The sequence below is a fragment of the Lissotriton helveticus genome, chromosome 2_1, assembly GCF_964261635.1.
Source record: "Lissotriton helveticus chromosome 2_1, aLisHel1.1, whole genome shotgun sequence".
Classification (NCBI taxonomy): Eukaryota; Metazoa; Chordata; class Amphibia; order Caudata; family Salamandridae; genus Lissotriton; species Lissotriton helveticus.
Genome location: NC_136059.1, coordinates 318,122,728 through 318,146,757, shown reverse-complemented (window position 1 = coordinate 318,146,757; position 24,030 = coordinate 318,122,728). Strand labels below are relative to the sequence as shown.

Below are 24,030 nucleotides of genomic sequence, written 5' to 3'. Positions count from 1 at the left end.
GTCAAAAAGGTGGTGCCAGTACTGCAAAAGTAAATCTCACTGGTTTAGTGAGTGCACCAAAAGAGGAGGACCAACTCCTGCCACTACAGCTCCTAAAGCAACTGCACCCCCTAGTACAGTCAGTAGTGGTAGTGTCACTCCCAAGGCATTAGTTGGGTTAACCTTGGGTACTGAGGGGTCTGACAACTTAGTTGGCACACTCACTCAGGCTGTCCTTGTCTGTACAGGGGATATGGATATGTCCCCTGAAATAAGTCCCAATACTTTGGGCAAATACAGGCAGACACCTTTGATTAATGGCAAAATGGCTCAGGCCTATAGGGACACTTGTGCCAGTGTCACCATGGTGACACCTAACTTTGTGGACCCTGGACAGATCATGCCAGGTACTGATTTCCTGGTGACCAATGCCAGCAATGTCACTACTAGTCATAGTGTGGCAATTGTGGCTTTCTCCTGGGGTGGAGTGAAGGGACAAAAGAAAGTTGTAGTCAGTTCAGACCTCCCAGTTGATTGTTTGTTGGGCAATGATTTGGAGTCATCACAATGGTCAGAAGTGGAGCAGAGGACTCACATGGAGATGTTAGGCTTGCCAGCACATGTGCTTGCTGTGACTAGGTCACAGGCCAGAAGATGCCCCACTGAACAGGTGCTGGATCCTGAAATTATGGACCAGACACCTCCCAAGAAGAAGAGCAGTAAGGGTAAGGCTTTGCCTTCCCCCTTGCCCCAGGTTGAGGATCAGGTCTCTGAGGAGGCTGATCTAGAAGAGCTGAGGGAAACTGAGCCTAAAGAGCTTGAACTTGATCAAGTTGAGTTTCTGGGCTCAGGGGGACCCTCCAGAGCAGACCTGGGGAAGGAACAGTTGAGCTGCCCTTCCCTTGAACCCCTCAGACAGCAGGCTGCTGCTGAGGCTGCAGGGAATGCCACAGGTGCCCACAGGGTATACTGGGAAGATGGACTCCTGTACTCTGAGTCAAGAGACCCCAAGCCTGGTGCAACCAGGAGGCTGGTCATCCCCTTGTCTCTGAGAGGTTTCCTTCTCACCTTGGCCCATGAGATTCCCCTTGCAGGTCATTTAGGTCAGACAAAGACTTGGGACAGGCTTGTCTCACACTTTCACTGGCCCCATATGAATGAGAATACCAAGGAGTTTTGTCGCTCATGTGTCACTTGCCAAGCCAGGTGGCACAACAAAGGCCCCCCTCATACCACTACCTGTGGTGGGGGTTCCCTTTGAAAGAGTGGGGATTGACATTGTTGGTCCAATGGAACCCCAGACAGCATCAGGACACAAGTTTATACTGGTGGTGGTGGACCATGCCACCAGGTATCCTGAGGCTATTCCCCTTAGGACCACTACAGCCCCTGTAGTGGCAAGAGCCCTAGTTGGAGTGTTCTCCAGAGTGGGTTTCCCTAAGGAGGTCGTTTCTGACAGAGGTACAAACTTCATGTCAGGATATCTGACTGCTATGTGGAAAGAGTGTGGTGTGAACTACAAGTTCACCACACCCTATCATCCACAATGCAATGGGCTTGTTGAGAGGTTCAACAGGACCCTGAAAGGGATGATTCATGGACTACCTGAAACTCTTAGGAGAAGATGGGATGTCCTGATCCCCTGCCTCTTGTTTGCTTACAGAGAGGTCCCACAGAAGGGGGTTGGCTACAGCCCTTTTGAGCTTCTGTATGGGCATCCTGTAAGAGGACCCCTGTGTTTGGTGAAGGAAGGATGGGAGAGACCTCTCAAAAAGCCTGCAACCAACATAGTGGACTATGTACTTGGTCTCCGCTCCAGGATGGCTGAGTATATGGAGAAGGCATCTAAAAACCTTGAGGCCAGCCAGGAACTCCAAAAAGCTTGGCATGACCAAAAGGCTGTACTGACTGTGTACCAGCCAGGACAGAAGGTGTGGGTGCTGGAGCCAGTGGCCCCAGCAGCTCTGAAAGACAAATGGTCTGGGCCCCACACCATCATTGAGCAAAAGGGAGAGGTTACCTACTTGGTGGACCTTGGAACTCCCAGGAGCCCTCTCAGAGTGCTCCATGTTAACAGGCTCAAGGCATATGTTGACAGGAAGGACATGAGCTTGCTCATGGCCACAGATGAGGGACAGGAGGAAGAGAGTGACCCTCTCCCAGACCTGCTCACTCAGAATCCTGATGATGGATCAGTTGATGGTGTTGTCTTTTGTGGCAGCCTCACTGAACATCAGCAACAGGATTGCAGGCAAGTCTTGCAATCCTTCAGACATATGTTCTCTCTGACACCCAGCCAAACTGATTGGTGTACCCATGATGTTGACACCGGAGACAGTCTGCCTGTCAAGAGTAAAATCTACAGACAGCCTGATCATGTTAGAGACTGCATCAAAACTGAAGTGCAGAAAATGTTGGAGCTGGGAGTCATTGAGCCCTCAGATAGCCCTTGGGCTAGCCCAGTAGTTCTAGTGCCAAAGCCTCACACCCAGGGTGGTAAGAGAGAGATGAGGTTTTGCGTAGACTACAGAGGCCTCAATGCAGTCACTAAGACTGATGCCCACCCAATACCAAGAGCAGATGAGCTTATAGATAGATTGGCTTCTGCCAACTTCTTAAGCACATTTGATTTGACAGCTGGGTATTGGCAAATCAGGTTAGCTGAGGAAGCCAAACCTAAGACAGCATTTTCTACCCCTGGAGGGCATTATCAATTTGTGGTAATGCCCTTTGGACTGAAAAATGCACCTGCCACCTTCCAAAGGTTGGTGAATCAAGTCCTCACTGGGCTGGATGACTTCTGTGCAGCTTATCTTGACGATATTGCTGTCTTTAGCTCCACCTGGGAGGATCACCTGGTCCACCTGAGGAAAGTGTTAGAGGCCCTGCAAAAGGCAGGCCTCACTATCAAGGCCACAAAGTGCCAGATAGGGCAGTCACAGGTTGTATACCTGGGCCACCTTGTAGGTGGAGGCCAGGTTCAGCCACTGGAGAGTAAGATACAGGCCATCAAGGACTGGACTCCTCCAATCACCCAGACTCAGGTTCGAGCTTTCTTGGGCCTGACTGGGTACTATAGGAAGTTTGTCAGAAATTATGGGTCCATAGTGACCCCCCTTAATGACCTGACAAGCAAGAAGATGCCAAAGAAAGTTCAGTGGACAGCAAGCTGTCAGAAAGCATTCAATGACCTAAAGCAGGCCATGTGCACAGCACCTATCCTCAAGAGTCCAGATTACTCCAAGCCATTCATTGTCCAAACAGATGCTTCTGAGTTGGGTGTGGGAGCTGTTCTGTCTCAACTGAATTTTGATGGTAATGATCAGCCTATTGCTTTCATTAGTAGGAGGTTGACACCCAGAGAGAAAAATTGGTCAGCTATTGAGAGGGAGGCCTTTGCTGTGGTCTGGGCCCTGAAGAAGCTGAGGGCCTACTTGTTTGGCACTCACTTCACCATTCAGACAGACCATAAGCCCCTCTTGTGGCTAAATCAGATGAAGGGTGAAAACCCCAAACTGCTTAGGTGGTCCATTTCCCTACAGGGGATGGATTTTACAGTGGAGCATAGACCTGGGACTGATCACAGCAATGCTGATGGGCTCTCCAGGTATTTCCACTTAGAGCAAGAAGACTCACCTGGTCAAGGTTAGTTTATTGTCCCAAAGTTTGGGGGGGGTCATGTAGGAGAGTAGGGTCTGCAATCCTATGATCACCCAGATTTTTGCTTTTTGCTGCACTGGTTTACGACTTTCCCTGGCTGTGGGCCTGCTAATCAGACCCACAGCCTAGCTGTTCTCTCTATCCAAATTGTACTCAGGTACTGAATTGGCACTGGGCCCTCTCCAAGTCCCTGTACCCAGGGCTGAGGTGCACCCAGAAGTCTCCCAGGGGCTGAAGCATGTATTGTGCCACCCCTGGATTGACTAACTAAAACTGACACAACTGGCTGCACGACAGCTGGGGCAAGGTGGTGTACTCACCCTTTGCTTTAGATATAGTATACCTATATCTAACCCTAAAATGGACACACAGATCTCCTATCAGTCACTCCTATGGCAGGCCTTAACAATCCTGAAGGCAGAGTGCTTGGAATCGTGTGAGATGGTGCTCTGGCATGAGCTGAGCCTGTCTGCGGCTTTCGGGATCCATCCCTTAGCCGTTTCCATGATATCGCATACCATATACTCTTAAGTGCATTATAATCCTCGCGGTTATGTGCCAACTCTGGTATCGCTTTATCAAAACATGTCGAGTAAGGTGTCATACGAATTGGAATACTAACCCCTCGCCAATTCTGGCGACGGGGTTAGCATTCCACCCTTCTAGAGGGACACGACATGTATGTAACCCCTAACCCCGGTTAAAGTCAGACAGAGCCTTAGCATCCACAAAATGGATGCTGCCACCGAGACACAAGTCTGCCCTCCTGCTGCTGGGAGTCCTCCCAGAGCAGGAGATAAGGACAAAGGGTTTCCTGCCAGGGACGGTGCCAGCACCGTCCCAGACAGGGTTTTGTGTATTGTAGGTAGGCAGGGCTTTAGAGGAAGGTGACTGCACGTGGCACCCCGGTGCTCACTGTGCATAGGCTGGCTGGAACCAGTTCCAGGGTCACTCCAGACCCTGTGCTGGGGAAAAGCCCGCCAAGGAAGTGGGTGTAACCACCCCCCTCCTAGTCCCACCCATAGGGCAGGACTTAGTCGCGTGCCAGCCCCTTTTTACAGGATAAAGGTAGAGACTGGCCCCCTTCCAAATCAGATCATCTTTGAATCCTGAAACTACTTTCTGCGAAAGGAACACAAGACTTCTTCCTAAGATTTCTCCCTTGTGACTAAGGAGTAGTCACCCTGCACCCGCAGGCACCATCTAAGAACACTGCGGTCTGCTGCAAGTCCTTCCTCCGGAATCCGACTGCCCAGCTCGACGAGAACCGGCTTCCCTGGCACCTCTGACCTCTACCCACCTCTACAGCCCAGCTGAGAACCGTGGGTGCGACGAGACCTCAAGGGACCGGCTATCTGCAAGACTGCACGACTTCTTTCCAGCAAGCCCGCCGAGTGAATTCCTGGTGAGTGCTTTGGGGTCCGAGAAGCCCCCACCCTGAGCAGCTCCAGCACCGAAGAGCAGCCCCCCAGCATCTCCACGATCTGCGTGGGGCCCTTCTGCTTTTTACTGCTCACCGCGTTGTTTGGCTACTAGCCCGCTGGCTTGTGGCCTTCCTGACGACGCCCGACGACGTTTCTGCTGCTGGTCTGGTTGCTCCAGACTGGCCCTTGCTTCCCTCCATCGGAGAAGTACCCTGGACCCTCCTGGTCCGCCCAAGACGCCATTTTAGGTCCACCGCGTGGGCCTTGCATTTGCCAAGACTTGTTGCCCAATCCTGGGTCCAGCGACGTCGACAGCAAGAACCTTCGTGGGACAGCTCGCACCTCCATCCTGGTCGCCGACAACGCCTCCTGGTCCGAGAGACTGCAGAGCCCAGCAGCGCCCACTCACCTGACTGCGGTGACTTCGCCCGGTGCCATCCTGGTGCCCACTTAATCACTGGCTAGTGATTCAAGAACTTGGTCCCCTCTGCTTTCAGGTTTTCTTCTTCCTTGATCCAGGCTTGGATCCATCGAACTTTTCTTCACTGGTCGCCTGCCAGCAACTTCTTCCTTCCAGGCTCCTGGTCCGGCAACGAGATCCCCGACGTCTTTTCAGACCTATGCAGCTGTAGCCCCTGGGCTAGGTAACTTCGGTGTCCCAGCATAGCCTCACTATCCTAGGGTCAGGATCCACTGTCGTTTTCTTCCTACCAGGTCGGGTTCGCCCGTGAACACTAACTTTGCCTTTACTAGCCTCCATAGACTTTGTCCCGCATCCCGCGTGAGAGTGCACACTCTGCACCCGAGTCCCCTGGGTCTCCTAGTAGTAATCTAACGATTCCCTAGTCAAGTCCTAGCGATTCCAAAGCCTATTAGAACTGTTACTTACCTGCTAGTAATTCGCATTCCACTTTTAAAGTATATGGTTTTTCGTGCCCCTCGGGCATTTGTGTATAACGTGCTAACTTAAGTATTTTCGTAAGAGTTTTGTTGTGTGCCTAGCACCCTGTCCTCATAAAGAGTACAGGGTTGTTGTGATTCTAATAAATACACTGTTTATTTTCATAACACTTGTGTGGTGTCCTTTCACTGGGTGTTCAAGGGGTAATGTGATGGTAAAACAGCTGGCTTAACACGCCCTCTAGAGTCTTAGCCTTAGACTGCTCGTATCCATGCTACTAGGATAGCTGGTCTATAAGGTTGACTTACAACCAATCATCAATAAGGGTTGTTTGGACTGATATATAGTGCTCACTAGAATAGTGAGCACTGCACATCAGGCCAACTTCTCACACCCCCCCATACCCCCCAAAGCGCATCCCCGAAGCAGGCGAAGAGTCATCGCAAGGCCCAGTGCAATGCTGAGAGAAGAGGAATCTACCCGCCCAGAGGAGAAAACAACCACCATGATCTGGACCACCCTCCCGCCAGGGAAGAGGAAAGGAGAAAGGAAAAGAGAGGGAGAAACAAAGAAGAGATGAGACAGAATATCCAAAAGTAACTTCGACCAACGGGGCCAACAAGGCCTATTCCAGTCCAAGGGCAAGCCAGGCTCAGTGGCACAGGCAATCCCAGAGATGTCACTTTCCGAGGAATAGGAGTGGAAGCGGGTCACAGTAGAACGTTATCGCAGTCTAGGGGTACAACCCGACAATCACCATTCCCGCAAAAAGTCACCATGGGACGCCAAGTGACTACTTTTCAGAGGGCTGGGAGCCCGAGGGTGAATGTCCTCCTTCTAAGGATCGGATATGTTGTATAATGTCTTCCTTTTCTTGAGATAAGGTGCAGACCCCCGAGGAGAGGGGCATTTGGAGAGGTGCACCGGAGTCCTTTGGGGTTTTGCCGGCTCACGGGTCAGGGAGGGCAGACGCGATGGGCTAGGAGGCGGCATGTTTGGTATCTGTAGCAGATGGGCAGCCTCTCGGAAGGACCGCAGCACCCTGTATTTAGACTCCCACTGAAAGATAAGTGCAAACGGGTGCCCCCACTTTAGCGGATGCCCAACTCTCGTAACTTGTCAGTAATGGGTCAGAAGTCCCTGCGGCGGCGAAGCGTCGTGGGTGCGTGATCCTAAAACAGTTGAATGGGGGCACCTTTGAAGGTGAGCTCAGCTTTACCATGTGCTGCCTTGAGGATGGCCTCTTTCTCTGTGAAGAAGGAGTAGTTTCTGTCCTGTAACTCCAGTTCTGTAGTAGGGGTATCTCTGTTATAGTCATAATCTAGTGAATAGTCCCGCTCATGTGCGTGGACCCCGGCAATCAAAAATAATCTCTTAAATTGTCAGAAAATTGCAGAACTGCAAAGACACTTAAGAGAGAATTTAAAGACAAATAATGCAGCCTATATCCACAGGTACACTGTCCAGTACTTCAAGTAGAAATTCCACCCAAAAAAACACAGAAATAGCACAGCCTGCCCAGTTTCCTCCATAGAGAAACTTGCCCCTACCAGAAAAAACCTCTGGAATGATAGAGAGGAAGGCATGGACAGACAAGCCCCATAGGCTGCCATTATGTGGCTTAAATAGGATACTGTGCCTTTAAGAGAACTTTCCAGAACTTCTCCCAGTATCCCAGAATGCACAGCAGGTCCCTCTTACTTTCAGTTCTTTTTGAAGGCGTAACACGCCAGACCTGTAGCATTCCTTACATGAATATCTCTCTCCACCGGGGAGGCGGGCGGGCGCTTATGACTATAACACAGATACCCCTACTACAGAACTGGAGTTACAGGACAGAAACTACTCCTTCTGTAGTAGGGGATCTCTGTGTATAGTCATAATCTAGTGAATAGAATGGCAAGCTCATCCCCACACCAAAGCGGCGGTGGAGAAAAGAGAAACAACACCACTACTGTGCGAACAGATTTCGCAGCGAAGCCTGCCCAACCTGAGCGTCTGCCCTGGCATCAGTGTCCAGACATTAATGCTTAGCAAAGGTATGGACCGACTTCCAAGTGGCCGCCTTGCAGATTTCTGCAATTGGAACATTACGGAGCAAAGCAGTCGTGGCAGCTTTGCCCCTGGTGGAATGAGCCTTAGGTTTACCCCCTAAGGTCTTATTAGCTTTTTGGTAACACAGCTGTATGCAGGACACAATCCACCTAGAGATAGACTGCTTAGAGGTCGCAAGACCCGTCCTGACCGATCCATAATTGATAAACAATTGGTCTGACCTACGAATATCTTTGGTTTTATCCAGATAAAATTTCAACACCCTCCTAACATCCAGGGAATGTAAAGACCTTTCCGCTGGAGATGAAGGATTCTGAAAAAACATAGGCAAAGTTATGGTCTGGTTGACATGAAAATCAGAAATAACCTTGGGAAGAAATTTAGGGTGAGTACGCATAACAACCTTAGCAGCATGAAATACAGTATAAGGTTCTTGGCAACACAACGCCTGAATTTCACTCACCCTGCGGCCGATGTAATGGCCACGAGGAACGCCGCCTTCCAGGACAGGTGCTGCAACGAAGCCTTATGAATAGGTTCAAAAGGCTCCTTCATCAATCTGGACAGCACCACATTCAATTCCCATGAAGGCGAAGGAAGCCGGACAGGAGGGAACACTTTCTTCAAGCCTTCCAAAAAATCTTTGATCACAGAGATATGAAAGAAGGAAGTCTGTGAAGGGCATTTCCTGTAGGCAGTCAATGCAGCCAGATGAACCTTAATGGAATGGACATTAAGGCCAGACTGCGCCAGATGTAGAAGATATGGAAGGATGACATCTTCCTTACATGTCGTCGGGTCATAGTTCTTGGACTTGCACCAGATGCAAAACCTCTTCCACTTGTAAGCATAAGAAGTCCTAGTGGAAGGTCGCTTAGCCTCCTTCAGTATGTCCATGCAATCTTCTGGGAGATTAAGATGTCCATATTGCACTATCTCAGGAGCCATGCCGCCAAACTCAAAGACGAGAGGTTGGGATGCAACATCTGGCCCCCGAACTTCGTGAGAAGGTCCGGCCTGCACGGCAGCCGCATGTGAGGAAGGAGAGACCGGTGAAGCAGGTCCGTGAACCACCACTGTCTGGGCCATTCCGGGGCAATCACTATCATCCGCGCCCTAGACTGGGACAGCTTGATGAGAACCGTCGGAATCAGGGGAATGGGTGGAAAAGCGTACAGAAAGCTGTTCGACCAGTTGATCCATAACGCATTCCCCAGCGTCCCCGGCTGGTAGTACCTGGAGGCAAAGTCTCGGCATTTGCTGTCTCCTGCAATGGTCTCATGTGCAGCCGTGCGTGAGGCGTGAGGAAGATACAAGAGGCCATCGATCCCAGTAGAGAAGACACCGTCCTCACTGTTCTAGATGGAGTGGTCATAAGAGCCTGAGCCTTGCGAAGGAGTGATAATCGTCGCTCCTCCGAAGGAGACACGCTTGCTGACAGCGTATTGATGGTGGCTCCCAACTACTGTATGCACTGGACCGGAGTCGGGACAGACTTGGACATGTTGATGTGCAACCCCAGCTTGTTCAAGAGAACGCACGTCTCCTGGAAGTGCGCTTGAGCTTCCGAGAAGGAGGAGGCCTTGATCAACCAATCGTCCAGGTAAGGGTAGACAAACACCTTGTTCTTCCTTAGGTGTGCGGCTACCACTGCCATGCACTTCGAGAATGTCCTGGGCGCAGACTTCAGCCCGAATGGCAGTACGGTGTACTGATAATGATTGGCGCCGACTTGGAATCGCAGGAACTTCCTGTGTTTGTGTGCAATGGGCACATGGAAGTAGGCATCCTGTAGGTCTATGGCGCACACAGCCAGTCTCCCTGTTGCAGCTGAGGATAAATCTGATGCAACGACAGCATGCGAAACTTTTCTCTGCGAATCCACTTGTTTGCTTGCTGCAAATCCAGGATGGACCTGAACTCGTTCTTGTCCTTTTTTCGAACCAGGAAGAACCGGGAGTACAGACCTCCTCCTCTTTGAGACAGAGGTACGTCTTCTATCGCCCTTTTCCTTAACAGGATATCGGCCTCCGCCTGGAGCTCGCGCAGCTGAAACTGCGAGCTGACCGGAGGGATTGATGGAGGCGGGCTGGTGAACCGAAGACTGTATCCATTGCAAACAATATTCAGCACCCACTTGTCCTGAGTAATTTTTCTCCACTCTGCCAGAAAAAATTGAACGCTTCCCCCCGACACCGCCACCTTCCCGGAGAGCTGGAAGCACGCCGAACTCAGCGCTCTACTAAAGAAACCTTCAGCCGACCCCACCGACCTCAAGAACTACCGCCCCATCTCGCTGCTCCCGTTTCCGGCAAAAGTCATCGAGAAGACCGTCAACAAGCAACTGGCCGCCTTCCTCGAGACGAACGGTTCCCTCGACCTCTCGCAGTCGGGCTTCCGGGCCAACCACAGCACCGAGACCGCCCTGATCGCAGCTACCGATGACATCCGAGCGCTGCTCGACAACGGAGAAACAGCGGCCCTCATCCTCCTGGACCTCTCCGCGGCCTTCGACACTGTCTGCCACCGTACCCTAGTACAGCGCCTCAGCAACGTCGGAATCCAGGAGAAGGCACTGGAGTGGATCATCTCCTTCCTCGCCGGAAGGACACAGAGAGTCCGCCTCCCCCCGTTCAGATCGGAGGCCACCGAAGTCATCTGCGGCGTTCCTCAAGGCTCATCGCTCAGCCCAACACTCTTCAACATCTACATGAGCCCCCTCGCAGACATCGCACGCCAGCACAACCTCAACATCATCTCCTACGCCGACGACACCCAGCTGATCCTCTCCCTCACCAACGACCCCGCCACCGCCAGAGCCAACCTGCACGAAGGGATGACAGACGTAGCCAAATGGATGTCGAACAGCCGCCTGAAACTGAACTCGGACAAGACGGAAGTCGTCATCCTGGGATCATCACCCTCCACCTGGGACAACTCCTGGTGGCCCCCCGCCCTGGGCAGCGCACCCAAACCCACAGACCACGCACGCAACCTGGGCTTCATCCTGGACTCCTCCCTCTCCATGACCAGACAAGTCAACGCCGTCTCCTCGTCGTGCTTCAACATCCTGCGCATGCTACCTAAGATCTTCCGATGGATCCCCATCGAGACCAGGAAGACGGTCACCCAGGCCCTCGTCACCAGCCGTCTGGACTACGGCAACTCCCTCTACGCCGGAACCACCGCCAAACTCCAGAAGAGACTCCAGCGGATCCAGAACACCTCAGCACGACTCATCCTGGACATCCCCCGCTGCAGCCACATCTCCGGACACCTGAGAGACCTGCACTGGCTCCCGGTCAACAAGAGAATCACCTTCCGGCTCCTCACCCACGCTCACAAAGCCCTACACAACCAAGGCCCAGGATACCTCAACAGCCGCCTCAACTTCTACGCTCCCAAACGCCAGCTTCGATCGACCAGCCACGCCCTCGCCGCCGTTCCCCGCATCCGAAGAGCCACCACAGGAGGAAGGTCCTTCTCCTACCTGGCCGCCAAGACTTGGAACTCCCTCCCGACCCACCTCCGCCTGACCCAAGACCACCTCGCCTTCAGGAAGCAGTTCAAGACCTGGCTGTTCGAGCAGTAGCGGACCCCCCCCACCCCCCTCCCCCAGCGCCTTGAGACCCTCCGGGTGGGTAGTGCGCTATATAAATGCTTTGATTGATTGATTGATTGATAGGGGAAGTAAGCGCTCAGGGCCTAGACCCGGCCGGGCCCTTAGTCGCTGTTGCCGACTGTTGGCCGCCTCTGCTTTTCTGGCGCTTCTGGAACGGTCTTCGGAACTGTTGCTGTTGTTGCTGCTGCTGCTGTCCCGAAGACTGGCCACGCCCTCTGCCCTGTCCACCGAACCATCTCTGGAACGGGCGGTACGACTTCTTGTTATCCTTGGGTTTTTCCAGACCCACAGCCGTGAGCGTTTCGGCCTCCGCCTTCATGCGGGCCATTTCGTCATCCGCATGTTTAGCAAAAAGGGTTTCACCAGAGAATGGTAGGTTGGCAACCCTTTGTTGTGCGTCAGGTTTTAGTGACGTGAGGCGGAGCCAGGCGTGTCTTCGCTGGTTAATCCCATGGCAGAAACCATGCGCCGCCAGCAGGGAAGAGTCGGCTGCAGCACTGATGACCTGATTCGCCACCAACATCCCCTCATTCAACACCTCTTGGAAATCTTCTCTCTTATCACGCGGCAGATGTTCTACAAACTGCTGGAGGGATTCCCAGAGGGCTCGGTCATACCGCCCCAACAAGGCCGTGGCACTCGCAGACTTCATGGAAGTCGCCGACGTCCCACAAACCTTTCTCCCAGACGAATCCAGCCACCTAGATTCCTTATCTGGTGGAACTGTGGATGACGGAGTGGTGGCATGCAGTTTACGAGCCGCCGTCACTATCACAGAGTCTGGAGGGGGTTCCACCCTTAGAAAAGCCGGATCCGAGTCGGGAGCCCGGTATTTTTTCTGCAGTCTCGAGGGGGCCGCCTTAGCCACCACCGGGGTGAGGAATAGGTCCATGGCCGGCTCCACCAGGCCCGGTACCAGTGGTAGTAATGGCCGAGACAGATGTTTCTGGTGAAGCGTCTCGAAGATCACCGATGTCTTGGGCGTGGGCACTGTCAACGAGATGCCCAATTTCGCTGCACCTCTTAGAAGGACATCATGAAAGGACACCAGATCGTCAACCGGTGACACCCTTGTCTCCGGTGACTCCGACAAAGTCGGAGAATCGTCCCTGGTCCCCGAGGACCTCGTCCGGGAACGAGACCTGCGCCTCCTGTGGCGACGTCTCAACCGCGTGGACGACCTGTTGCGCGATCGTTTCCTCCTCCTGGAGCGAGGGCGCGATCTCCCAGTTCGTGGACGTTCCGCAGGCCTCTGTGGAGGCGTCTTCCTTGGCCTATCCTGGGGTAGTGGTTTTGGAGTCCCCTTAGGCGGTGTAGGGAGCGGAGGCAGTGACACCGACCTTGGTGGAGGAACAGGAGGTATCTCCGACCGAGGAGCCGGCCCACGTGGCAGAGGCGGTGGTGGTGGTTGCCCCGAGGGAGGAAGTAGTGGAAGAGGAGGATTGATGGGAGGATCCTCTCTAGGTAAAGGAGGCGGGGCGTCTTAGGCCGAGGTGGTGTATAAACCACCGAGTACACCGAGTCCGGTGACTTCTTCGGGGGAGGTGACTGCGAATCAGCCCCTCCAGTAGGTGATCGCCGTCTCCGGCATCCTCCACCAGACCCAGCTTGACTTCTGGCACCAGAAATCCTTATGCGCCGCTTAGGAGAGTTGGAAAGTCTCAAAGACGTCGATCTCTTTCTTTTCGACGTCGAGCGTCGCTTTTCTGGCGTCGAACGTCGCCTCCGCGACTTCGGCGGCGAACGCCGCCTCCGCGAAGTCGAGCGCTTCTTCCTCGACGCTGAACGCCCCTTCCGCGACGTCGAACGTGCAGCCCTGGACGATGAGCGTAGACTCCTTCTCGGCGCCGACCGCTTGTCCGAGGTCCTCGGCGTCGAGGATCCCCTCGACGCCGACCGTCCGCTCGACGGCGACCGGCGATGTCGCTTTGACGGCGAGCGCCGATGCCTGTCGGTCCTTCTTCGACGTCGATGGCTCGACGACGACGACGAAGACGCCGTCGACGGTGATCTCGACGGCAGCCTACCCAGGCCTTTCGACGTCGAACTTCCACGCTGGCTCGACCCGGAGCCCCGGGGAGATGGGGAACACACCGTCGTCATCCCTCTCGACGTCGATGCAATCGACATCGACAGAGACCGGGACCGTTTGCTGGGCTTCCTGCCTCTGGGGAGCCCCCCAGAGGCCTCAGCAGAGGCAGAGGGAGCCTTCCCAGCCTGCCCAGACCCACCTGCAGCCTGTAGCCGTCTCTCCTCTAGGCCTTGAAGCCTAATCTTCAGCCTGTCCCTCAGGGTCCTTGTAGACAAGGTCTGACAGATGTCACATTCTCCAGGGACATGTGCTTCAGGGAGACAGAGTATGTATACGTCGTGTGGATCAGTCTTGGCCTTCTTCCTTCCACATGCTGGGCACTTGTCGAAGAGAGCAGGCATTTTAGAGCCCTAAAAAGCCTGACCAAATACACAGGAGTGAAGGGAAACACCAAGTACACAAACTGAAAACACTTTTAAAGCCAAAAGTGCACAAAATTCCAATAAACCGTTGAAAAAGGGAGAGCTCAATGCACCAGGGTCCTGTTAGCAGGAGCCGGAAAAAAGAACTGAAAGTAAGAGGGACCTGCTGTGCATTCTGGGATACTGGGAGAAGTTCTGGAAAGTTCTCTTAAAGGCACTTTATCCTATTTAAGCCACATAATGGCAGCCTATGGGGCTTGTCTGTCCATTCCTTCCTCTCTATCATTCCAGAGGTTTTTTTCTGGTAGAGGCAAGTTTCTCTATGGAGAAAACTGGGCAGGCTGTACTATTTGTGTGTTTTTTTGGTGGAATTTCTAGTTGAAGTACTGGACAGTGTAGCCTGTGGATATAGGCTGCATTATTTGTCTTTAAATTCTCTCTTAAGTGTCTTTGCAGTTCTGCAATTTTCTGACAACTTAAGAGATTATTTTTGATTGCCGGGGTCCACGCACATGAGCGGGACCATTCACTAGATTATGACTATACACAGAGATCCCCTACTACAGAAATGGACCTGTGTCAAGATGTCGGGGATGAGGCCAGGGCAGCCAGGAGGGCCAGACACCCTGTGGGCGCGATCCAGGGCTGAAGGGGATGCATCTTCGTCCCCCCTAATGTCGTAGAGCAGGTCCGCTACAAAGGTCATAATGTCTGTGCCCTCAGCCCCGACCGGAATCCCCCGTAAGTGCAGGTTATTGCGGCGCCCCCTGTTTTCCAGGTCCTCCTGTTTGAACTGTAGCTCAATGTGCTGCTCCTCCAAGGTGGCCAGGCACTGCCACAAGTGCTCCTGATCCTCCAAGCGGGCGTCAATTGTCCTTTCGAGGTTGTCCACTGTCCCTCTGAGCTCCACGACATCCCTTCGGAGCTTCTTGATGCAGGCCTGAACCTCTGCTCTTAAAGAGACAATTTCAGATTTGAGTTTGTGCATGAAGGTGGCCATAAAGGAATGGGTGAAAGGGTCAGACGGCCCTCCCGCCGAAGAGGCCATATCCGCAGCAGGAGCAGGTCCCGACTTGTTCCACAGAGCCGTGTCCGGGTTGTCTTTAGGAGGTGCAGAAGAGTCCTTACCGGTCTGTGAGCGAGTCATGTCCCCTCAATGTTCCATGCAAACGGCAGGAGGCCCAGACGAATATGCGCTGCGCAAGGTCAGGGGGCTGCCCGGCCTGGTTGAAAAAGAACACGTGGGGGTCCAGCCAGCCGGGGCAAGAGGCTGGTGAAGTAACGTGTAGGTGGCTGAAGGGCGGTTTGGCGAGGCCCCCAGGTACCACACTGGCCGTCCAGAAGAGATAAGAGCACAAGTCAGGGCTGATCAGTTGATATATGAAGGTCCAGGCCAGGCAAGAGTACGATATCTCCACCCCTCTGCCAGGGCGTCCAGGGGAGAGCCACTCGTGCAGTCCGGGGTGCCATCTCAGGGATCGTGGCTGCCCTCAGCAATAGCGCTCCCCTCTGGGATTCGTCAGGAGGTCCGTGAGGACTGCAGGTGCACTTACGGTGTGGGGCCACAGGTGTTCACTTCCCCGGGGAGCGTTCAGCCGGCGGCACACCGCGCGCACTCACTGGTAAGATCCAGCGCAGTCACCACAGCGTAGCGGGGGAGCGGGCCGGAGCATCAGGAACAGCAACGAGGGTAGCGTGGCCATGTGCTCTCTGAGAGGCCACCTGGAGGAGCTCAGGCCTCCGGGTGTCGCTCCCAACCTCCGAGGGGGGAGCAAGCACCCCAGTGCAGCGGTGGATGGCCGAGTAGGGCCCAAACTGAATCAGGGCTCTCCAGGTTCCGTCAAGGCGTCGGCCATAGAGCACAGTGCGGCACAGCTATCAGATCGCCCCAGTGTGCACAGGATCGGGAGCTGCACAATGGCGGCCTCGCTTCTGGCAGACGAAGTGCCCTTCACTGGCACTGTGCCCTTCACTGGCTCGGCTCATGCCACCGTTTGCCGATCCGGAGGGATACCGAGCCTCCAGTCGATCGCCCAAGCCCCTACTCGGGTCCGGCCCGGAACCGCTTTAGGTGCTAAATTCACCCCCCGGCGGTTCGGAGCTCCCACGGAGTGAGTCTCACTCCATTGGTAGTGAGACCACGCCCCGAAACATCAAATTTTAATGGGTTTCTCCACTTTCAACTAAGCCAATTACATCTTAATGTTTATGGAGCATGTTTCTTCTCTTTAAATTCCTCCTATTTTAACAAATGGCTGTCTTTTTCTCTTATGAATAAGGCACAATGGGGCAGATTTATGATAACTGGCGCATCCCCAGGGATGCGCCAGTTATTTTGCGCCACTGCTCCGCCACCCATGGTGCGCCTCATTCACAATGCGGCGCACCATGGGGCAAAAACGGCACAGATGCGTGACGCATCTGTGCCGTAAAGGTGGCGCATTGCTGGAGTTGCGTCGCAAGCGCGACGCAGCTCCAGCAAGGCTCGGGGGTGCCCCATCTCCACAATGCTGCGTCAAAACCTACGCCTGCTTCAAGCAGGCGCAGGCTTTTGACGCAGCATTGTCCTGAAAGTGACTGAGTGAAATCAGCCACTTTTGCGAGGCGCACCTGCCCCGGAACGCCCACCCTGCGCCGGAACGCCTCCTGATGGCGCAGGGCTTTACAACGTGACGCATCTCCTAGATGCGTCACGTTGTAAATAGGGCGCATTCTTTGCGCCACGGTTGAGTCAAATAAAGTGACGCACCGGCGGCGCAAGCCCTTCATAAATCTGCCCCAGTGTCTTCAAGCCACTGAGAGCAGAATGCCTTGTGAATGTAAATGTAGCACTTGTAAAAGGGAGATATTTAAATGATGAGGAGCATTGTGTAGGATACTCCTTTGTTTTAATGATGATTTTATTAAGTTTATTAGAATCTAATGCAACTGCTGCTATAGGGCTGGGAGATTTTAATTATTGTTTTTTAAAAAAACGTTATGTTCTCTTGCCTTATGATAACTTTGCGATTGTTGTATGGATATTTTTACCAGAAGTAAGCTAAAATTATAACTTCAAATGACACTGAGACAGTACAACATAAGCGTGCAAAACTTTCCATAAACTCTAAATCACTACTACCAAGTAAGTTCCCTTTAAATATTGTTTCCCCAAGTTTAGTTAACAAAAGGGAATGGTATTTGTCTTCCCAACTACACTAAGTTTATCAGAAATACCCGTGCATGACAATCAAACTGGCCAATAACATTCACTTTGTAATTTAACAGGTAAAACAAACAAACAAAATCAAACCAATCTATTAAAAGTACAAAAAAGTTCACCTTTTCTTCCAGGTTTCATTTCTCCTTCTTGATCCATCCAGTACTCTCGGATATCAATTAGTACTTTCCCTTTAAAATCTCGAACGCTGACATACCTCATTTTTCCAATCTGAAGAGGACAAGCACATTCAGTAATTTACTCAAATTGTAAGACGTGTAATATAGACCTAACCAATCAAGGTGAACAAAATATAAAAGCTGTCACTCAAACTTGAGTAAATTTACCAAGAACAAAATATTGGCTATACATCATTCTCAGCTTTAACTGAAAGAGGATGATCTAGTGTCTTTTATCAGTAAAACGTAAATGCATTTCCCAACTACAGTTCTTTTTATCAGTGGAAAAAAAGAACAGCTTTCAAATCTTCCATTCTAAGTCAAAAACTGCCGCACTAGATAAGGTTACTTTAAATAACCTTGAATATCATTGCAAAAAAACGAATCTATACAATTGAACACCTCTACATCTATTGAATGAAAGAGAAAAAAAACGTAACCATGAACAAAATCTTTGAAATCTGAGACGGTTTTAAATGTGTACTGTCTATTACCCCATTAATTAGTTGGTCGAAACGGTAAAGGAAAACCATCTTATTTAGTTCTATGGCGCGTTAGTCATCAACCCTAAGATGCATTAAGATGATTTAACAGATGGCCACTAAAACCCAGAGTCTCCTAACTGTAGAAGACAGCTTCAAATTGTGCTTTCCTTGACACTGTATACAAACTCAAATACATTTGACTTTGCTGCAAAAGCTCTAACCTTCACATGAGAGGTGACATGGCCTCATGAGTATCTAGAATAGAATCATGCTGTTCCAGACAAATAACTTTTCCCTTACCAACTTATTCTAGCATCACATGTTGTGCACCGATTACATAGCGGTGTTCCCCACACTATAGCAGTGCTACATGCAACCACTAGCAAACAGATTTTTGTTGATAATGTGGCTCTCTAAAGGCTTCCGTTCTAGAAAATTGAAGGAGCTCACCGCACAGCATGTGTAATCTGTTTGATGATATTTTAATACCAGGGAGCAGCTTAGGTTTTTCTAGAATTCAACTGACATGGAGAATTAGTAACTAGAAATAAACATTGGGTTAGTGTTTACAACAGAGCTGTTTATAAGCTGTATGGATGTTGTACTGTCAGAGTCTTAACGATACTCATCTATTTTGTGAGATCACAGAAATGAATGAAGTGATGGTCAATGCCACGTGCTGGGGGACCATTTGAAAAATGGTTCATGAGGTGGCGGCATCAATCTAGTGAGTACTGTCCTTAGGTGCCATGTGGGTAGCAGGGTATGGTGAGGCGTGTGTTACCCAGTTTTAGCACCTTCAAAAATGCATGTCTCCAAGTAAGCGGTCAAACAAACTCCAATAGATTGGTGACTAATGTGCATACAACAGATTATCAAATATTCAAAAACATATTGGATTGTGGTTAGGAAAGGCATCATTTGTAGTAAGGAACAGAAAGCATAGAAATCGCTTTTACTTGGCTTAGTAGCAAGTTCTTGCAGATGGTCCTTTAGCTTTCCTAAGAATGTGTAGGCCTCTTTGCTGCACATTTTCAAGACCGAAACTCTACTGCTTCAGACGTCATGATGCAAACTTCAGTATCCGTGCATGTGAATGCCTTACATGACATTCCCATGTGAGCGGCAATGGGGGGAAAAGCATACTAAATTATAAGGAAAATAGCCTTCGGATCAACGAGAGCAAGACAAAGATAGTAATCTTCGGCAAATACCACCACAAAAAACAAGCAACGTGGTCCTTGGGGGAGCACCGAATCAGTACAGCCTCTTCCTACAATTATTTGGGTGTCTGGGTGTCAAAGAGGGCCGCAGCAGTCACCATCTAAAGGAGTTAAAACCTAGAATCGATAGAATAATTCTGTCCCTGAGACGATTAAGCCATCGCCTAGCCAGCCCTTCAGTAGAACCTATGCTGACCGTACTTAGGGCAAAACTGATCCCCTCAATTACGTACGGCCACATAGCCTATCCAGGAGCAAAACTCGTGCTACAAGCCCCAAAACAGGCAAGGGACAACAGGCTAAGGCTAGAAATAGGCTTGAAACGCCCAGAACTGACACTATAGGGTGTGAAGCTGAGAGTGCTGAAAGCGCCCGAAAATAACCTTAAACACTTTTTTAAAACAATTTTTGGACAAGCGGGCACCCCATGGCACGCTATGGTGGAAAAAGGTATTGCCTCACTGAAAATCGAGGGCAAGAACTTACCCCTCCTTGAAATTCCCTATTCTGCCTGGGCCCAAGCCATAAAGCGCCAAGTCCAGATCATCTCATTTGAGCTCGACTGCTCAACACTTCGGCACAATACATTAACTCTGGCCCTGGATGAATCTTATATCCCAGGCAAACCTCAACCATACATGCAAGACTCGCTATCAATTCAAGCGAGGAAGAAAATTCTGCATTTGAGTCTCTTGGCCCTCAGGATTGTGGACTTTAATCCAAAATGGGCACGTACGGATGGTGCCATCGCCTGCCGGCTATGCAGCTACCGCAGAGAATCCTGGTAGCATCTTTTGTGTTGCTGTACAAAGCTGGACAGCGATCGACATCGTCTGCTGCGCCCGGCCCTACGGAACCTAGGCTACAGAACCTGTAGAGAGGCCTCGGACTGGTGCTTCTCGGTAACTAAGACCTGCCTTCTAGCAAGGGTCGGAAAGTTTATCCACCAAGTAAGAATGGCACTTGAGTTCCACCAAAAGGCCACAGACCCTAAGGGTCCTGATATTGTGTAAGGAGTACCATCTGGAACCCCAACCATAAAAGGTTTCGGTTAATTTAGCTTGTAAAGTAAGTGGATTCACCGGACTTAAAAATCAAAACAGGGTTGGCTTAGGACCTCATGAAGAACACTCCGACTGACCACTGGTATTGTGTCGAGAACTACCACGTCGAACTCCTACACAAGCTCTAAATTCTCGAAGGTGGAAAGACCAGGATCAAACAAAAATGTTTTTTTTTGTTTTTTTTGTTTTTTTTAACAGACGTTTTAATGGTCATAAAGTAGTGAAAATACTCGTTATGTCATTTTAAAGTTGTACACAGGGTTTTATTGGGCGAAGGGCTCTCTGGGGGGGGGGACGTTCATGTGTTTTATACTGTAAAGATTTTAATTAATTGCACAGTCAATAAAGATTACTTACTAAATTATCTGGCACCAATTGATCCATACACATTACTCCTGCCTCAAGATGTTGGTACCTGGATCCAAAGTCTAGCCATAGTCCATTTGTCAGATAACACCAGTCTGACAAAGTGTCTTAAAGAAAGACCAGACCAAGAACACAATTCCTACTTTGAAACACACACTATTTAAATGAATTTAGGAAACACACACTAAATGAAGGTGACCAGTGTTTTTAATCCACTGTACCAGACAAACAGTCAATGTTGAGAGATCAGACGTAAAATATACAAAATTCAATGCGCCCACAAAAAGAGGGGGAGGGGGGAGGTGCAGGGAGGGGGATGTATTTCACTAGATTTTACATCACTAGTTAACATTCAAGAACAACAACATAATACATAGTTCAAAACGTAATTCCACATACATGAAAAACCATGGAACATGACATATATCATAGCAAAAAATTCCTAAGAAGATACTCCTATAATGATTAATATATCAAACTGGGGTTAGGAGTTCCTGGTTGTAGGGTGTAGATGTCTACGTTTCGACCCCGAAGGTGTAGGACAGTGGATCCTTACTGCGTGGGTCTTCGTCAGGACGTGATGGGTGAAGGGGGGGGTTGTTGGGGCGTGTAACTCTTGTTGTAAACACGAGGGTTAAATCATGGGTCAAAGCATTGCCGGCTACATCCGTGTAGGTTGTACACCGAGCTAAGCCCAGCTCTTTATCCACAAATTTATTTGAGTGACGTGCGTTGTCAAACTTGCCTCCGTAGTATTAATCCGCAGTATTGTTTGAAGGGCCAAAACGGCCTTTTCCAAAATAGACCAAATGTTTTCAGGAGCGCGCGTTGTCAGAAAAGCCTCTGCAGTGTAAAAATCCGCAGTGGTGTTAGAAGGGCCAAACCGGTTTTTCTCTTTATTTCTTTTTATCTTTTAGACCAAATCAGGGAAAAGCCTCGTCGGTATACAAATGCCGCGTATCAAAATCCGCGCTGCTCATGGAAAATTCCGATAGTGGTGCGTGCGCGCCGCGTCTTCCTGTTTCCAGGAGACGCGGCGCGCACGCACCACTATCGGAATTTTCCATGAGCAGCGCGGATTTTGATACGCGGCATTTGTATACCGACGAGGCTTTTCCCTGATTTGGTCTAAAAGATAAAAAGAAATAAAGAGAAAAACCGGTTTGGCCCTTCTAACACCACTGCGGATTTTTACACTGCAGAGGCTTTTCTGACAACGCGCGCTCCTGAAAACATTTGGTCTATTTTGGAAAAGGCCGTTTTGGCCCTTCAAACAATACTGCGGATTAATACTGCGGAGGCAAGTTTGACAACGCACGTCACTCAAATAAATTTGTGGATAAAGAGCTGGGCTTAGCTCGGTGTACAACCTACACGGATGTAGCCGGCAATGCTTTGACCCATGATTTAACCCTCGTGTTTACAACAAGAGTTACACGCCCCAACAACCCCCCCCCTTCACCCATCACGTCCTGACGAAGACCCACGCAGTAAGGATCCACTGTCCTACACCTTCGGGGTCGAAACGTAGACATCTACACCCTACAACCAGGAACTCCTAACCCCAGTTTGATATATTAATCATTATAGGAGTATCTTCTTAGGAATTTTTTGCTATGATATATGTCATGTTCCATGGTTTTTCATGTATGTGGAATTACGTTTTGAACTATGTATTATGTTGTTGTTCTTGAATGTTAACTAGTGATGTAAAATCTAGTGAAATACATCCCCCTCCCTGCACCTCCCCCCTCCCCCTCTTTTTGTGGGCGCATTGAATTTTGTATATTTTACGTCTGATCTCTCAACATTGACTGTTTGTCTGGTACAGTGGATTAAAAACACTGGTCACCTTCATTTAGTGTGTGTTTCCTAAATTCATTTAAATAGTGTGTGTTTCAAAGTAGGAATTGTGTTCTTGGTCTGGGACCCCCTATATATAACGCTATTGATCACCCAGGTCCCACTGACCCTATGGGTACAACCCCCCTTGTATAACCAACTTAAAGAAAGACCATGCACAGCTCCCGGTCTAGTATGTTTTCAAACTCCTTGGTGCGAAGTTGTTCAGTTCTCTGAGACATATCACCCAGTACCTAATTGCATGTGCATGCCAGGATAGAGAAAGACGATGGCCCCAATTGCTTAAGGAGACAAATCACTAATAGTAGTGGTGCCTTCTAAGAACACCTTCCCATGTATCTGACTCTGAAATGTTTTCAAGGCAATGTGCCTGTAAATCTAAGACACTGATGCAATATTATGATACAAGATTATAGTTTTGGGCATTGCTATTTGATTGACATATATGCCACGCGCACTCCAAATCTGGGCGCAAGTGTCCCTAGTGATGGTCACAGTCATGATGGGATTGTGAACACTCTGCCCAGCAATACATGTCAATGTCTACTAGTATATATCTTTTTATACTTTATGTTATAGCCACTATAGCTTACAAAGTCCATCAAGGGCTGTGATCACTGACGTCATCTCACATAAAGAAATGTATGTGGTAGATGGCAAAAAATTATTCAACCATTCCCCGCAGCTTCATCACTGTCCGTGTTGTCAGACTTTAACGACTGACAAAGAGGTATTGTCTTCTTATAAGGCACAATCCGTCTGTGCAGATAAAGGTACATGGAATATATACAGGACTTTCATAAGTTGAAAGCGAAGCCCAAAGGGATTCATAAGATGGCTCCTCTTGTTTGTGATGTTATGGCATTGTACAAGTATTAATACACATGAATAGCTTTGTGTTGTAGATGAACTACAACCACAGAAGAACATCTGATAAAGAGTTTTTACAGAGCAATGAATGATTGTTTTCCGTGGTTTGGAAGTATGGCAATATGAAACTACACATCCTGATCGTTGATAGTTTACAGAAAATCACTTCTGTTGTAGAAGGTAAAGGACGCCCTACAAAGTTGTCCTTTTCAACTGTGATCAAGTGTATCAAATGAGTGACTGAAGATCCAGGATTAGGTGCAAGGTCCTGTTGGTCTTTGCTATAAAGTGTAAAGAACGCCGACTACTCTCTTGTTTTGGAATCTCATCTGTCTACCACTTTGGTAGCACGGATTAGGTTCTCATGTACATAACAGATATGGTCTTCCTTCCATTAAGTTTGTTGGGGTTTTTGAATAATTTCAAACTCTATACAGTATTCAATTTGAAGCACCCACTTATCTTGTACCAATTGTGAAGAAATACCTTCAGCCTTCTGACAAGATTGGTATGGTGATGGGCAAGTATAGCTTGTCCCTATTCGGAGGGATCTGAACGTTTTCGAAATTCACACACACACTCCTTCTGTGGAAGTTTTGGCTGTGCTTGCTATTATAAAGGATCCTAGAACATTTTTAAAAATGACCTTAGTTTTTTTCAGTGGTTCCAAATTTACAGCACTAAAA

At 49.9% G+C, this 24,030-nt stretch overlaps 1 protein-coding gene across 2 annotated transcripts in view; it reads right to left on the bottom strand.

Annotated features, from left to right (window-relative positions):
• The window catches only part of LOC144817945 (activated RNA polymerase II transcriptional coactivator p15-like), a 115,487-nt gene that overhangs the window by 53,618 nt on the left and 37,839 nt on the right, over positions 1-24,030 (bottom strand). For both annotated transcript variants that reach the window (XR_013607005.1, XM_078674912.1), the window contains exon 4: positions 17,417-17,525. Coding sequence is in view for 1 of the 2 variants with exons in the window: in XM_078674912.1 (XP_078531038.1) it covers positions 17,417-17,525 (109 nt within the window). In the remaining variant the exon portion in view is untranslated. The remainder of the gene's footprint in view (positions 1-17,416; positions 17,526-24,030) is intronic.